Below are 14319 nucleotides of genomic sequence, written 5' to 3'. Positions count from 1 at the left end.
CTTTGCCAATTTGGCAATCTTTTTTAATTATATGAACGTATGGTTATCTATTTGGCTTGAAGACTTTAGCATGTTTAGATGACCGAAGAATTTCAAACAAATCCTGATTTTATCAATCGAATTTCTCAGCAACTGAGCAATATTTATAATTTTTCAAGTTTTCTTGAAGTTTTGTGGAAAACAATTATGATCTCATGCTTTCTAAAATAGACCTATAAGGCGCAGAATCAAAAATGTGATACAATATTTCAATACCAAATTTTCAAAATGACTTATCTGCCTTTGTAAACAAAGATTCAAACGTCGATTTGGCGATTCTGGTAGCACTGCTGTTGGTTTGCTTGGGAGTGCTATCAGAATCGCCAAATCGTCGTTTGAATCTTTGTTTACAAAAGCAGATAAGTCGTTTTGAAAATTTGGTATTGATTTCATATTCATCTATCCAATTCAGGCATTTCCGATTTGTCTGGTAAAGTGTTTTAGGGATTTCGTATTAGCTTAAAAACTACTTACGTATTTGTCGACTAAGAATGGGGTGAGTAAGCGTTAATCGAAAAATTTGTATAACCTTAAGTTTTGAAAACAACTTAACAATTTTGTTCAGCGGCGCAGCCAAAATTTTTTTATAATATAAAGTATGGATTAGTTTAAATTCGTTTCGAAATTCCGCGGAATTCCGTTAAATTTCGTTAGAAGCTAGTTTTTTCTAGCGAAATTTTTGTAATTTTACGAAACGAAACGAAATCAAGAAATCAGATTTCGCCATGCTGAAATTCCGCGAAATTCCGCGGAATTTCGTTTCGAACACCCTGAAACGAAATTTTTCGAAATACCGCATATGCTTACTGAAAAGGAATCACCCAGGAAGCAGCTGTCACACGTCTTACCTGCACGATGGTCAGCAAACGAAAGTGAGGTCGGAGTCGCGGCCTACTGAGATGAGTATATCCAAATGGCACTCACTCCAAGTGCATAGCCCATTAGGGTGGTTCAAAAAATCGATTTTGCTCCACAGTGCTCATCTGATTCTTTACCATGTTCTGAGTGTCCTGTGAAAATTTGAGCTCATTTGAATTAAAACTGATTTAGCACAAGCCGTTTCAAGTTTGCATGCAAATTAGTATAGGGAAATTTATTTTTTCATTATACTGTTAATGACGTTTCCCCATTATGCGCAGGTTAAAAGAAAACCTACATAGCTAAAAGGGATACTCAACAGCTTTCACCCAACGAAAACCGCATGTTGATTAATCGTCCCAATAATTAGTAATCGATTTTAAGACAGGTTGCGAATCTTTAGTCATGATCATTAAACTTCTTTGAGGGCATCACTGAAATGTGCAGTGCAACATAGTAGCCTGAATTTGTGTGTGCTATCTTTCGCGCCACGAGCAGCAATGTTGCCTGTTGATGAGTTATGCAATTAGCTCCAGAAAATCACGGTATAGATTAAATTTGATTACTAATTATTGGAACGATTAATTGAAATGCGGTTTTCACTGAGTGAAAGCTGTTGAGTATTCCTTTTAGCTATGTGGGTTTTCTTTTAACATGCGCTTGATGGGGAAGCGTCATTAACAGTATAATGAAAAAATAAATTTCCCCATACTAATTTGCATGCAAACTTGCAACGGCTTGTGCTAAATCAGTTTTAATCCAAATGAGCTCAAATTTTCACAGGACACTTAGAACATGGTAAAGAATCAGATGAGCACTGTGGAGCAAAATCGATTTTTTGAACCACCCTAACAGCCCATTGAGTGAACTAGTCAACGTTTAGACCAGTATAAACTTACACCCACACAGGAATAAGGTAATATTTGTTTAGTTCATAAGAGTAATTTTCATGTAGACTCTAGGATATCCGATGGAAGAAATCAAATACATACAAACACAAATATAAAAAATATAAATAATTTTGGTCATTTGATCCATAATTTTGTTCATTTTTCTGATCATATTACTAAAGCTATGGATTATGGACCGCAAGTATTTATTCCCGTATTCAATTTTGATATTTCTACGGCTAATGTTCTTTAGTCAAATGGTAGATGCGCGACTACAAAAAAGCCTTACTAAAGGGGGCTGCATTCAATTCGTGATCCGGTTGTGGAATTCATCGATAAAAGAATGCAAAAATTGCAATTTGGTTCAGGAACCTCGTAGCTCTATAAACTCATAGTCTTAAAATTTTTAAATAAATTTGCAAAAGAATGTTCAGTAGGCTATAGTCTAATCAGCGATCGAGTATAAATCTAGACCAACATTTGAAAAGGGCGTAACAGCCAAAATGTATTCCTTCTGATTCTTCGTCTACACATATAACTATATATGGGACGAATAATCAGAAGGAATAAATTTTGGCTGTTACGCCCTTTTCAAATGTTGGTCTAGAAATAATTTCTCAAAGTGAGGTTGATATGCCCAGGTGATGACACACGGTATTAAAATTCAAATATACAGAAATTATCTTATACAGCTGTGTTACATTTGCTTAAGGGAACGGTGTGGGCCGGTATTTATTACAAAATTATTTACAAATGCACTTAAGAGCTAATCTTCAAGTGCCACGGCTTTATTCATTCATATAAACATGACTGATTTTTTCTATATTTCCGAGATAGCAACATGCACTTGACACCGGGTCAATACTATCGTATGGTACAATAATCGTTACTTGCACATCCATTCCCCACCAGCAACCCACGACACTCACCTGATTCCTCACGCTCAGTATGAGCTCCTCGATTTTCCTCCCCGATCCGAATATCTGCAGCACTCCGTTGTGCAGGTCGTCGTTCCCGTACAGACCGAGCCCGATGGCCGCGCAGCACACGATGGCGAAGAACACCAGCGTGCACTTCTGGCAGCCGTGCGATTTCGGTTTCCTCGGCTTCCGGTCGCAGCATCGGGTCAGCAGGTACAGCAGCAGAAACACCAGCGAGATGATCAGCAGGGCGGCCGGAATCGAGGCCAGTATGCCCAGGCTCTGCAAGTAGAAAATGATAAAAGACACGCAATGAGAAAGGTGATTAAGATTGGTTGAACAGGGGAAATTGAAAAATTGCACCTAAATCATCGGCACGACTCCGGTTCAGAACCAACGTCTCAAGGATGGGAGGTAATTTAAGTACACAAGTGCCCAGATTGCGCTTGATGGAGGTTGATTTTGAGGTCACAGTAACACCCTCCATCCGCTCGGCTTGACTGGGCGTGGAACGAATGGGCTGAGTCAATCGGTGAGCTTATTTGCTTGAATTGCCCCACAAGGCATATCGTCGTCGGCGTCGTCGTGGTTATCGTTTATATCGATATTATTTTCTCGGAAGCATACTCCCAGCTATCAACGTTGCCATCAACGTCGTCGTCGGAGAGGTCCGTGTTTCATGTTAACGAGTAATAAAATATGCAAAGTTATTGCAGCGGCGGCAAGGGCGATGCATCTTAGCTCCGGCTGCCACCGACAACGACATGCTCCGACGATGCGACCTACGCAAAAGCGGTTCGAAGCAAAGCCTGGCGCGTTCGGTGGGAAAGTTTTCACCGCTTCTGACGCGAGTGGCCTGTTGATTCCCCCGTCAACCATCAGCTTTGATGGGATCAGCAGTTTCGCTCACCGGAGCTTACCTACACTGACTGACTGCTGCAACAGCCAACACAGCCAACCACTTCTATCGAGCCAGGATAAATGGCATTCGAGGGTTAAACTTCACATTCTAGTCATCGAATCTGAACCGCCGCCGCACCATCAGCGGGGGTGGATGCCACTGTGCATAAAATCTAATCACGGATCACAGAAATTGTTCGTGTTCAGGATAAAAGTTCATAGCGTACGTGAGATGCAGCGGAGCATTAGGCAGGAGTGGCTTTGGTAGTCCTTTTTCTATTATTGGCAGGGTTTTCAAGGAGTATTATGAGGCTCAAATTAGAACTTCTTCGTATTATAGGAGCGCTTAGTGGCAAGGTTCAATAAGTTAGTTCTACAATATGCCAATAAAGGAGCAAAACCTGCCTATGCCGCCATTCAACAGCGTACGTGAGCTGCTGCGGTACATTAGGACGGGGAAGTGACGGCTCTGGCATGTTTTGTTCTAGAATCGACAGAAAGTTTTCTACGGGTGCCCAAATTAGGACTGACTATTTTTTGTATATCAAGGCATTCATAAGAGCCAATTTTCAGAAAGTTCGATCTACATACAATAATAGAATAAAGCCTGTCAAAGTTGTTATTTGCAATGTGTAATCGACTCAGGCGGCCACCACCACAATGTTTCAAAAAGCCAATGAAATAGGCGTGCAAATCAAGTTCAACGATAGGTTAAAGCTTGAGCATGGGAATGGCTAGGTTAGAATTTTATTATTTTTCAATTGTGAGCTCTCCATTCTACGTGAAACGTGAAAAGCATGCCGCCGGGCAATAAAAGCACCGCAAAATTGTCAGGTGTTGCGAACGATAAATGCTTATAGTTTTGACATGGTCGACCGAAAAGATTTTAATAATTTGTTAAATAGAAAATAAAATGAAAATAATAAATAATAAAACTGTCAATAATTGGGCAGAACAATAGTCTCATTTATTTGACAATCCCGGTACGATATTCCGAAAATTTCAACCGGAACTGCTTGTCCACGCGACCACGATGATTCGGAACCATCGCACCATCGCATTAAAACCACAAACGGTGCACATCGTTTAACCATATCTAATCGATATTGGCTATTAAAGCCAAGTTTGCAACTCCATTCACTGACAAGAAGCTCCGGCAGTTTGGCGGCCCCACCCGACTCCCCCAAAAAGCTCTGCGTGCTACCAAATGCCACAAAATTTTAGTTGTTTCAGTTTGCTCATTCTGTCGTTGCGTGCAGAGACTGAGTACGACAGCAAATCCCTCCCGTTGCGGGTTGGGACGTTCGTTAGCATGAGCTGCTTTTCGTACTCTATGGCGTAGCAGTTATTGGTATCGTTAGCAAATATTGGCGAATTTCAAGGTTTCTCTGTCGGCACCGGGGAAACCAAGCGCACAAACCCAACGAAAGTAGCGAATTCCCCGAACGATTTATGGCGAGCACGTGATATAATCGACTCGGGGTATTGGAAACCGTGCCCGGCTAGATGGCAGAACGATGAACTACCAACCGTTGAATGAACTTGCGTGGGGTCGCTGAGGAGCAAAGTTCACGGCTGAGGTTGACGGTTTGGGATTGACAAAAATCGATCTGGCATTATGGACAGAGCATGGCGGTTCGAAGAGTTTTTCATCGTCGTTATTGGTTATTGGAATATCTCCATACATATTTACGTAATATTTGTTTTCCTATCGAGAATTGGAAGAATCTTGAGAAACTGCTAGCTAAAAAATTGCAAAGGTCTACGAAAACATTGAAAAGCAAATCTATCAAAAGCTCTCCTTCGAAATATCTAGACCACCTGAAAAGGGGGCAACTCAATTTAAGACAATCCAAGCCATGACACGAGTGCTTTACAATATAAATCGGCCATGAGGAGAAACGTGACGACTTTGATGGCGCTCGCCGCTGATCGACATGTTCAATGACTTCGTTCTCGAAGCATTTCATCACCTTCGCCATCGAGCCCGACTAATTCGCTCTAATTGTTTACGCTCAACCTTGCCGTTGCCGGGGTGGAGTGGGGGTAACGACTTGGTCGCGTGTCGCCAACCAGCCAGAGCGTTCTCGGAACGGAATGCAAGCGGAGAGAACTTACAACAAAGAACCAACTAACGCTGCGCTAGTCACAGCTGGAAAAAAAGCACTGCATTAGCATTTACTTAAACTTTCCGTGGCTGGCCGGCGGTGGGTGGTTCACCTTTGCCCATTCCTTAAACGAAACACATCCATCTTTTCAGGCTGGCGACGACGGTTGTCCAACCATAAGTAACCGCCTGTGCCTCATTTGTCGCTTAAGCTCCGTGTAGTAATTTGTCGGTTCATATATTATCCGGCTTTGGGGAGCCGTTTCATAATGAAATGAATATTTTTAAAAAATGACTTAAACTGTACTTTAGAATCGAACCTAATTGCTTAGAATTGGTTTTAGGTAGAAGTAACCAACGATACACAGCTGCCTGAAATAGACAATTTTCATTTTTGAACAACATTGTAGCCGAAGAGCATTTTGAAAGAACCACAACAAAGCAAAATCGTTTTATCTTCATTTATTGACATTCTCACAAATACCGTAGCTGATACATCGAGCAGTAACCACAACGGAAACAAATTAGACCTGTGAGCCGCCGCAGCGACCAAATCTTCCCCGCCACCGAATGAATTCATGCTACGCCGATTTGTTCTTCAAAATATTTAAAATTTACCTATTTGATTTTTAATATTACAAAATTCATGGAACCTCATTTTAACGGAACTAGCATTTTGTCTCGTAAGTAGGTCATCATAAATCACCATGACGAACAACGATATTTTTTTTTATTTTTAGAAAATACAAAACTTTGAGACAATACTTGCAATTATTTTTTAATTGCTCAACAATAGGAGATTAAATCATTCATAACTTTAAGAAAAAAAAATGTTGAAATTTCATATAAACAATATAGAAATATTTGACTGCTTGCGTCGGTGTCTGCAATATGACTTCTTTTTCACTATAAAAATATAATTCAAACTACAAACTCTCCCTAACTCGATGTTCTGTAACTCGATATTTTCCCTTGCTCCATGAAATTCAAAGTTCGTAAGTCAATACATCCTTTAATCATTATTCTACAAGTTGAAATATTTTTCCAATACATTTTCACGCTAACTCGATGTTGTCTGAATGGCTATTTGACCGAATGTCGTTGGGAAAGAAATTAGATTACGAGTAGTGAGAAGTGAGTAGTGATAAGTGAAAAGTGAGATTAGAGAAGTTAGAAGTGGGAAATTCGAAGTGAGCAGTGAGAATATAAGATTGAGAAGTGAAAAATGAAAAGCGACAAGTAAAAATTATAAGTGAGAAGTGAAAAGTAAGAAGTATGAAGTGAAAAGTAAGAAGTGAGAAGTGAAAAATAAGAAGTTCGAAGGGAGAATTGAAAAGTGGGAAGTGAGAAGTGAGCAGTGAGAATCCAGAAGTTAGAAATGAGAAGAACTGGTTTTAGGGCATTCGAAACGAAATTTCGCGGAATTCCGCGGAATTTGAGTATGGCGAAATCTGATTTTCTGATTTCGTTTCGTATCGTTAAATTTCAAAAATTTCGACAGAAAAATTAATGAAACTAAACGGAATTTCGCGGAAATTCGAAATTAATTCTTAATAAATCCAATTTCTATATCATTAAAAAGTTCGGCTGCACCGCTGAATGAAGCCTTTCAAACTCTACGCTAAAATTTTATTCATATAAATTCTTCCACTGAATCTCACTTCGTAATACAATTCAGTATGTTCAACCGAAACGCATTTAGCTTTCCACTTGAACACGTCTTCGATGTTTTGTTAAAAGTGTTCAAGTATAAAACGTAATGCATATTTGTTAATTTAAGTCATATTGTTCAGTGAAGTAAAAATAACTTGTAGATCTCATCGTTTTGATATGCTACATTTTTATTTTTTTAAGTTCACTGAGTTGTGTATATAATACGTATCTATTATTAGCCGATTGTTCGATTTGTGTTCTTCTAGTTGCCGAAACTCTTCGATAAGTGAAACAATTCTCACTGGTCTATTGAGTATTGTCCGTTTTCCGTTGTCTTTTGGAAGTATTCAGTTTGAATTAAGGGTATGCGATAACACACTTTTTCCTAACGAAACGAAACGAAACGAAATTTAAAATGTCTATGTTGATTCGGATCGAAACGAAACGAAATAAAGATTTCTTTCGATACTTCGAAACGATACGAAATCAAGGTTCATTTAATTCGAAATTTTTCGAAACGAAACGAAATTTTAATTTTTTCCGCGGAATTTTTATTAAATTGTTTTTACATTATGTACGCAATTCTGATTTCACTTTTTCGAAGTCGAATAACTGTTTTGCGACCAAAAGAGTTACAATAACAGAAAAGGCAATCTGTGATAAATCGCCACATTCTCGCCGCATATACCATTGGCAATAAGACAATACCCCAGCATTTGTTCCGCTTTCAAAGAAATTCATCGTGGACCGTGTGCTCCCGAATCTGATCAATTTTATATCAGTTTTATATCAGTAAGTATATAAAAATAAAGAAATTGTGGGATTTTTCATATACCTACAGATTCAAATTTTGTTTAAAACCTTAGTTCACTTAAGAATTATGTAATTATGCTAAAGCATAAAGCATATTTTCTTGTCAGCGTGGACTAAGTACTGACTTAGTCAAAATTAGAAAATGAATGCTTGGATTTATGTTTTATTTAGTGGGATACTCAATTATGTATCCACATCTGCCAGACGTATACACAGAGAGAGAATTAATATTACTAGACCAACATTTGAAATAGCGTATCAGCCAAAATGTATTCCTTCTTATTCTTCGTCTACATATATAGCATACATTTGCTCACTAGAAGAATCCTGTGCACCTTCCTAAAATGTACGAAGATATGTATTTCCGATTGAATTCAACAGACCCATAGTCTTATATACAATCAGCTCGACAAACTGAGCTATTGTCTGTGTTCTTTTCTTTTAAATCTTTATTAACGTGATTTCTATTTTCTGTGTGTCCTTGACATATGAGAACAGCTTTTATGGTCAGTATAAGCTGAAAGCAATCTTAAGTAAAGAACTTCCAGCAATGTTAATGATCTTTCAACCCGTTCTGGATTTTATTTTTGCAAATTCCATGCGAAGATCTAGAAATGCCCACAAATCTGCAATGTTCCTTACATACAGCGCCGTAGCGTGCGGTTGGCCAGGTTAAAATTTTAGCTATTACATATTAGGGCCACCGAGGGATTTCCGGAGCCATAATGTTTGATAGCAGTGACTATTCGCGAAATGTAGAACTTATTGAAGCAGTGCAGCATACATTCAAGCATTTTTTGTATAGAAAATTCTATTACCCTTATGAACCATATCAGAGAAGAATAAGTCGCATGCAGATTTCATCATTAACTGATCGTCGGCGCGTCCTTGATATGTCTACGCTTCATCGACTTGTACATGGTTCTATTCACTGCAGCATTACTAGTGAACTCCAGTTTTGGTTTCCCACACATGGTCTACGTCAGTTGGATCTATTCTACATCCCTAGATCAAGCACAAACCTGGGAAAAGCTGAACCTTTCTCGTTTATGCCAGACTTACAACGAGGGCTACAACGAAGTGGACATTTTTATGGAGCTTACGCAATTCAAAAGGATTATCCGAAACTAGCAGCTTTGCTAAGCTTTAAAACTTTATTGTATTGTGGTCCGATTATTGGGTAACTCTGTAGGACGCTATACAATGAATAATATATGAGATAAATAAATAACTTAATTAACTAAAAAAGGACAATTCACACTCAAATTCATTGGTTTGAATTTATTCAGCTTTTTTAAGTGGACATCTTTAAAAGGTTACATTCATAATAAACCGATTAACAAAATTTAGAAGTGCCTTTTGTTCTTATATCCGGAAGTAGTGGTATGAATTTTGTGTAATTTATAGTTCAGATAAATTTCCCGTTTTTTGTTTTTTTTTATTTCTTCTTATTATAATCAAATGTATATTGGTCCTGAGGTGAACGCAATTCCGACCATTGAACAACCCACTGCTGAGTTTTATCAACACAAATATGTACAGGAAGTGACTTCAAACTATCGACAGACACAGTCCTGAGTTAAGTTTCCTTGATCCAAACAGATCCGTTGGTGATTTCGACCACCAATCAATCTACACACCATACAGTTATTTTAGATTTAATTTGTCCTAACTGGGTTCAGTGGTACACTGTATTTTACTTGACACTACATTTTACTTGATCCAAATAGGTTCAATGGCAACTCCCGGCCACCAACAAAGCCACTCCAAAAAATGGTTTTCCCTGATTCGACTAGATCCGGTAGAAACTCTGACCTTCAACCATCTCACCCCAGAGTGAAATTTTATTAACTCTGTTAGGTCCAGAACTGGTTTAAAAACACCGTCAGACCCACTCCGGAATTCGATTTTCCTTGGCGCGAATAGGTCCGATAACGATTCCGATAATCGACCGACGCATTTCAGAGCTGGATTTTATTGACCCAACTAGACCCGGCAGTGCGTAGGCTCTGAAAAAAAACCTTAACATTTTTAATGAACTTCCAGCACGGCTCTGGAAGGTCGCTTAAATAACTTGTGAAATAATTAAAAAAAAAGTATCACCAATGGAAACAAGTGGACATTCTGCAATTCAAATGAACTTCAGGAACAAAAGTTCTTGTTCTCTTCACAGTATTGAATGATGTTTATAGCATCTTCGAACCACTAAACATTCTAATTTTAATGTTGATGCATTTCAAATTGTCAAATTGTTGTCAAATTTTCCCATTTTTATAATAAAAAGAGGGGCGCCAAATCATGGTTTCGTTATGCTTATTGTATACTTGCTTCGGTGTTTCCAATTCATGACCAATAATGATGCTGGTCACGTGCTATAAAATTTTGACTATAAAATTTAGGATTAGGAGAGGAAAATTAGTTTAACACTCATTGTTATAAGAGACCAAGGAATGCTCTGCATCTCCGTGAGCGCTATGCGAAAGGAATCGTTGGTTAGTTGAGAAGGTAATTAGTGTGAAACCTCTTGGTAAGCGACAACATATGTATTAGGAAGTTATTTTTGAAAACAAGAAGACGAAAACTGTGTTTCAAATCAATCCAACGCAAGATCAATGTGTTTCGCTTAATAATCTTCTACAACACGATCGATCCCGCACTAAATAATTTTGTGCTCTTCGATGCAGACATTAGTTTTATCACTTCACGTTCTTCCACACTAGTTGGCGTGATCAGCATCAAGACGATCGATTGCACACTGGTTAAACAAATTTCTGCTACGCGAGGTACATTTTTTTCACTTCACGTTCTCCCGGACTATGACCAGCATTCACATGATCGTTTCCGCATTCATATAGAAGAAAACTACATACGAATTTGTCGACTAAGAATGAGGTTATGTAGTAATATTGTATAACCTAAAGTTTTGAAAACAACTTTACGATTATGTTTAGCGGCGCAGCCAAAATTTTTGATAATATGAAGTATGGTTTAAGTTAAAATTTGTTTCGAAATTCCGCGGAATTCCGTTAAATTTCGTTAGAAGTTAGTTTTGACGTTGGACTTACGTCTTTCTTTACTATACTGGGTGTCATTTAGATTTTTGGAAATCGAGAGCGTTACGCTGGAAGGGAAGATTTTGAACGTTTCTAGCGCCTTTATCTTTCGATGGATTTTTAAGAATTATATATCAATCGACTTGGACACTCTCCACCATTTTGCCTATTTTATTGAAACTTAAGATTATTAACGATTAGCTACTGAGAATTTCAATTCTTGTCAAAGCCAGTCAAAATTTCATATGTTATCAATCCCGTGCATTCCTAACACAGACATCAGAATGCGATATGTCACGGTATGTTCGGGTCTACCGGAAGATTTTCTTTGTGTATAAAAGAAGCAGTGCCTGCCGTGTGCGAGTCATTACAATTTGTGACAGCAGCGCGTACTGACGTGCTTTTTGCTCCCGCATTTTTCGTTTCCTTCGTTAGTTCGCTGTGTTTACCTACACAGCAACAGCATTCAGTCACCAGCGGTAGAACTGCCGGTGGGTGGGTCTGCGAATATGCATAAAAGAAGTGGGCGCATTTTTTTGTCATTCTGTGCTTGATGATGGTCGGATGCAGTGGTGTCGGTTGCGATGGATGCAATCGCCCATCGCATCGCTCGGGGTTCATGGCTACAGGCCGATGGTGGCTGTGGCAGCGTGGGCAGCGGTGGTGGATGAGGAAGAATAAAATTAGAGAGATTTGGTCTGCTCATCCAGGGGGTTTCATAATCCATATGATCCCGGGATGGGTATGAGTCATGTCATATGACTGATATGTTAAGTTGTGCTTGGTACTGAACCACACGTACATTGAAACATGGTTATACTATAACAGTTCTGATTCCCTAGAAAAAAAATAAGTACGCTGATGAAAATAAAAATTGGATTAAAATAATTACTTTCATTTATTTGCAAAAGGCATTAGCAATTAAAGATGCACAATCAGCAATAGTGTTAATATCCATTTTAGATTAGAAAATTTCGCTGTCTTACATGTAATTGTTTTAAAAAGTCCGTAAAAAAAATTTCAGAGGAATATTTAAATAAACTTTATCTTATTTTTTGTTTTTTTATTTTCTGAGAAATTGTATTATTAAACTTGACGTAGACTCGGAGTTTGGGATCAAAACATTAAATAATTTTTCGTTGACGTATTAGCAGTACCTCCTCTAGTTTAGTAGGGTTACTGCTCCTTGACTTGTTTCTTATTGTTATGATTTTTTTTCAGCAGTAAGCACGCATGTTAGCAAAAAGAAGCAACGAAATTGGTGCTGTATTTCTTTGTTTGGCAAACGGGGCAGTTCCCCTAAAATAGCACATTTTGCCCAAGTCTGGATGTTTTAAAAATAAAATTTTTAAACTTCAAATACTATCATCAATAAGAAATCTATAAATGCCCTACATTTGCTTGAGTAAATAAGAGCTTAATAGTTAGAAACAAAGCAATTCTAATTATGTATTTAATTATTAGTTTTATTTCCAGAAGTTTTGAATAAACAAATTGCTAATAATTCTACACAGCATGGAAGTTGGCGTTTCCAATATCAATACCTATAATCAAACTCCATCGATTCAATAGCTAGAAGTTAAATGTAAATACGTTACGTTTCTACAAGTCCTACGTCTACTCGCGGTTATGTTGAAAACATTACCCATTGCTCGTTTTTTACGGATGAGGATTTTGCACAAGTAGGAGCTGACAAGTGAAGAAAGGTGGACTTCACCAAACATTTTCGATTATTTTACACTCTGCTTCCAAGGCTAACTCCATAAAAAAAGTGATGGATGAAAAATGCCCCTCACCATAATAAGCTCACAATGTAAAAAAAATACTCTCCTAATATTCCCAACAGACCTTAGTAAAAAATTAGAAAAGTCAAGTTTTGTATTGCAATCAACATACTGCTTAGATCTGTTGAAAAGATCATTTTGGAACGTTTTACAGACTCAATAAATCGTCATGAATTTGGTCAAAAATTTATCTGGAGACTTTATTCAAGATGTTAATTGAAATGGAGGGGTGGCACTCTGAATCTGTAATACTTTTCAAAATGGTGAACAGATCTATGTAATATGAGATCTGTTGATTGCAGTTAAAAAATTAGATTTTAAATTTTCACCTAGGTCTGTTGGAAATATTAAGCGATGCATATTTTCACGTTGGTTATGGTGAGGGACATACTTTTGAAAATTGTGAATGAATCCAAAAATTATCTGTTACTTGCCTATGTCCTTTTGTAAAATTAAGCTATATTCACCCTATGGAATTTGGGTAACAATTATGTAAAATGAAATCAGTAGTGATTCAGTTTCAGTTCAAACATTTCGATCGCTATTCTAGTTTGAATTTGGAGCAAAATAGAACGAACTCACTGGTTTCCCCAGCGGTGTACAACACATTTTAAACGGATTTTTGTTTGTGCTGACGTTAAGTGTACAACACATGTTTTAAAATTTTTAATTAAATGAAATAAATATGTTGCTGCCAAGAAAGGAGCCGTAATTGCAAGTTTTTGTTGTCGGTGTCAAGTTTTGTTGTCGGTCGCATAAAAATATTATATTAGAGCCAAAAAAAACGGGGGGGGGGCTAATTTTTTTAATATGTTTGTATCGACCTTATTTGACTCTAAAAATTTTAAACAAAATTATTTTCTCCGCGGATTTTTTCATTCGTTTTTGCATTACTGCCGTTATATGCATATTTGTCCCATGATTGCTGGGATTCCTATTAACATGGAACAATTTTGCGTATAACGGCAGATTATGTATATATTTAAAAAAAATAACTTTTTAATAAAAGCACAGCGGAAAAAAATCGTTTCGTTTTGTAAAATTTCGAATCAAAAGGACCCGAGTTTCGTTTCGTTTCGAAGTTTCGGAAGTAAATTTGAATTTCGTTTCGATCCAACAGCATTTCTATTTTCGTTTCGTTTTGTTTCGTCAGGAAAAACGGTGTTATCGCATTCCCTTGACCTTCCGGGACTCGCACTGTTGTAAAAAGTACAACAGGTTCGAAAAAAGCACGCTTGCCGTTCACAAAACAGGCGGGACAGCGTGAGCGGTCCAGGATTAAGCGAGTCCCGGAAGGTTAAA

General features: G+C 37.8%; 1 protein-coding gene across 3 annotated transcripts in view; it reads right to left on the bottom strand.

The window, feature by feature from the left end:
• LOC134220626 (protein tweety-2) overlaps window positions 1-14319 on the bottom strand; it is a 312071-nt gene that overhangs the window by 105987 nt on the left and 191765 nt on the right. For all 3 annotated transcript variants that reach the window (XM_062699725.1, XM_062699726.1, XM_062699727.1), the window contains exon 2: window positions 2717-2989. In XM_062699725.1, coding sequence (XP_062555709.1) covers window positions 2717-2989 — 273 coding nt within the window. The remainder of the gene's footprint in view (window positions 1-2716; window positions 2990-14319) is intronic.

Source organism: Armigeres subalbatus, chromosome 3, assembly GCF_024139115.2.
Source record: "Armigeres subalbatus isolate Guangzhou_Male chromosome 3, GZ_Asu_2, whole genome shotgun sequence".
Taxonomy (NCBI): Eukaryota; Metazoa; Arthropoda; class Insecta; order Diptera; family Culicidae; genus Armigeres; species Armigeres subalbatus.
The sequence above is the reverse complement of the archived record's forward strand: the minus strand, read 5'-3'. Positions and strand labels throughout refer to the sequence as shown.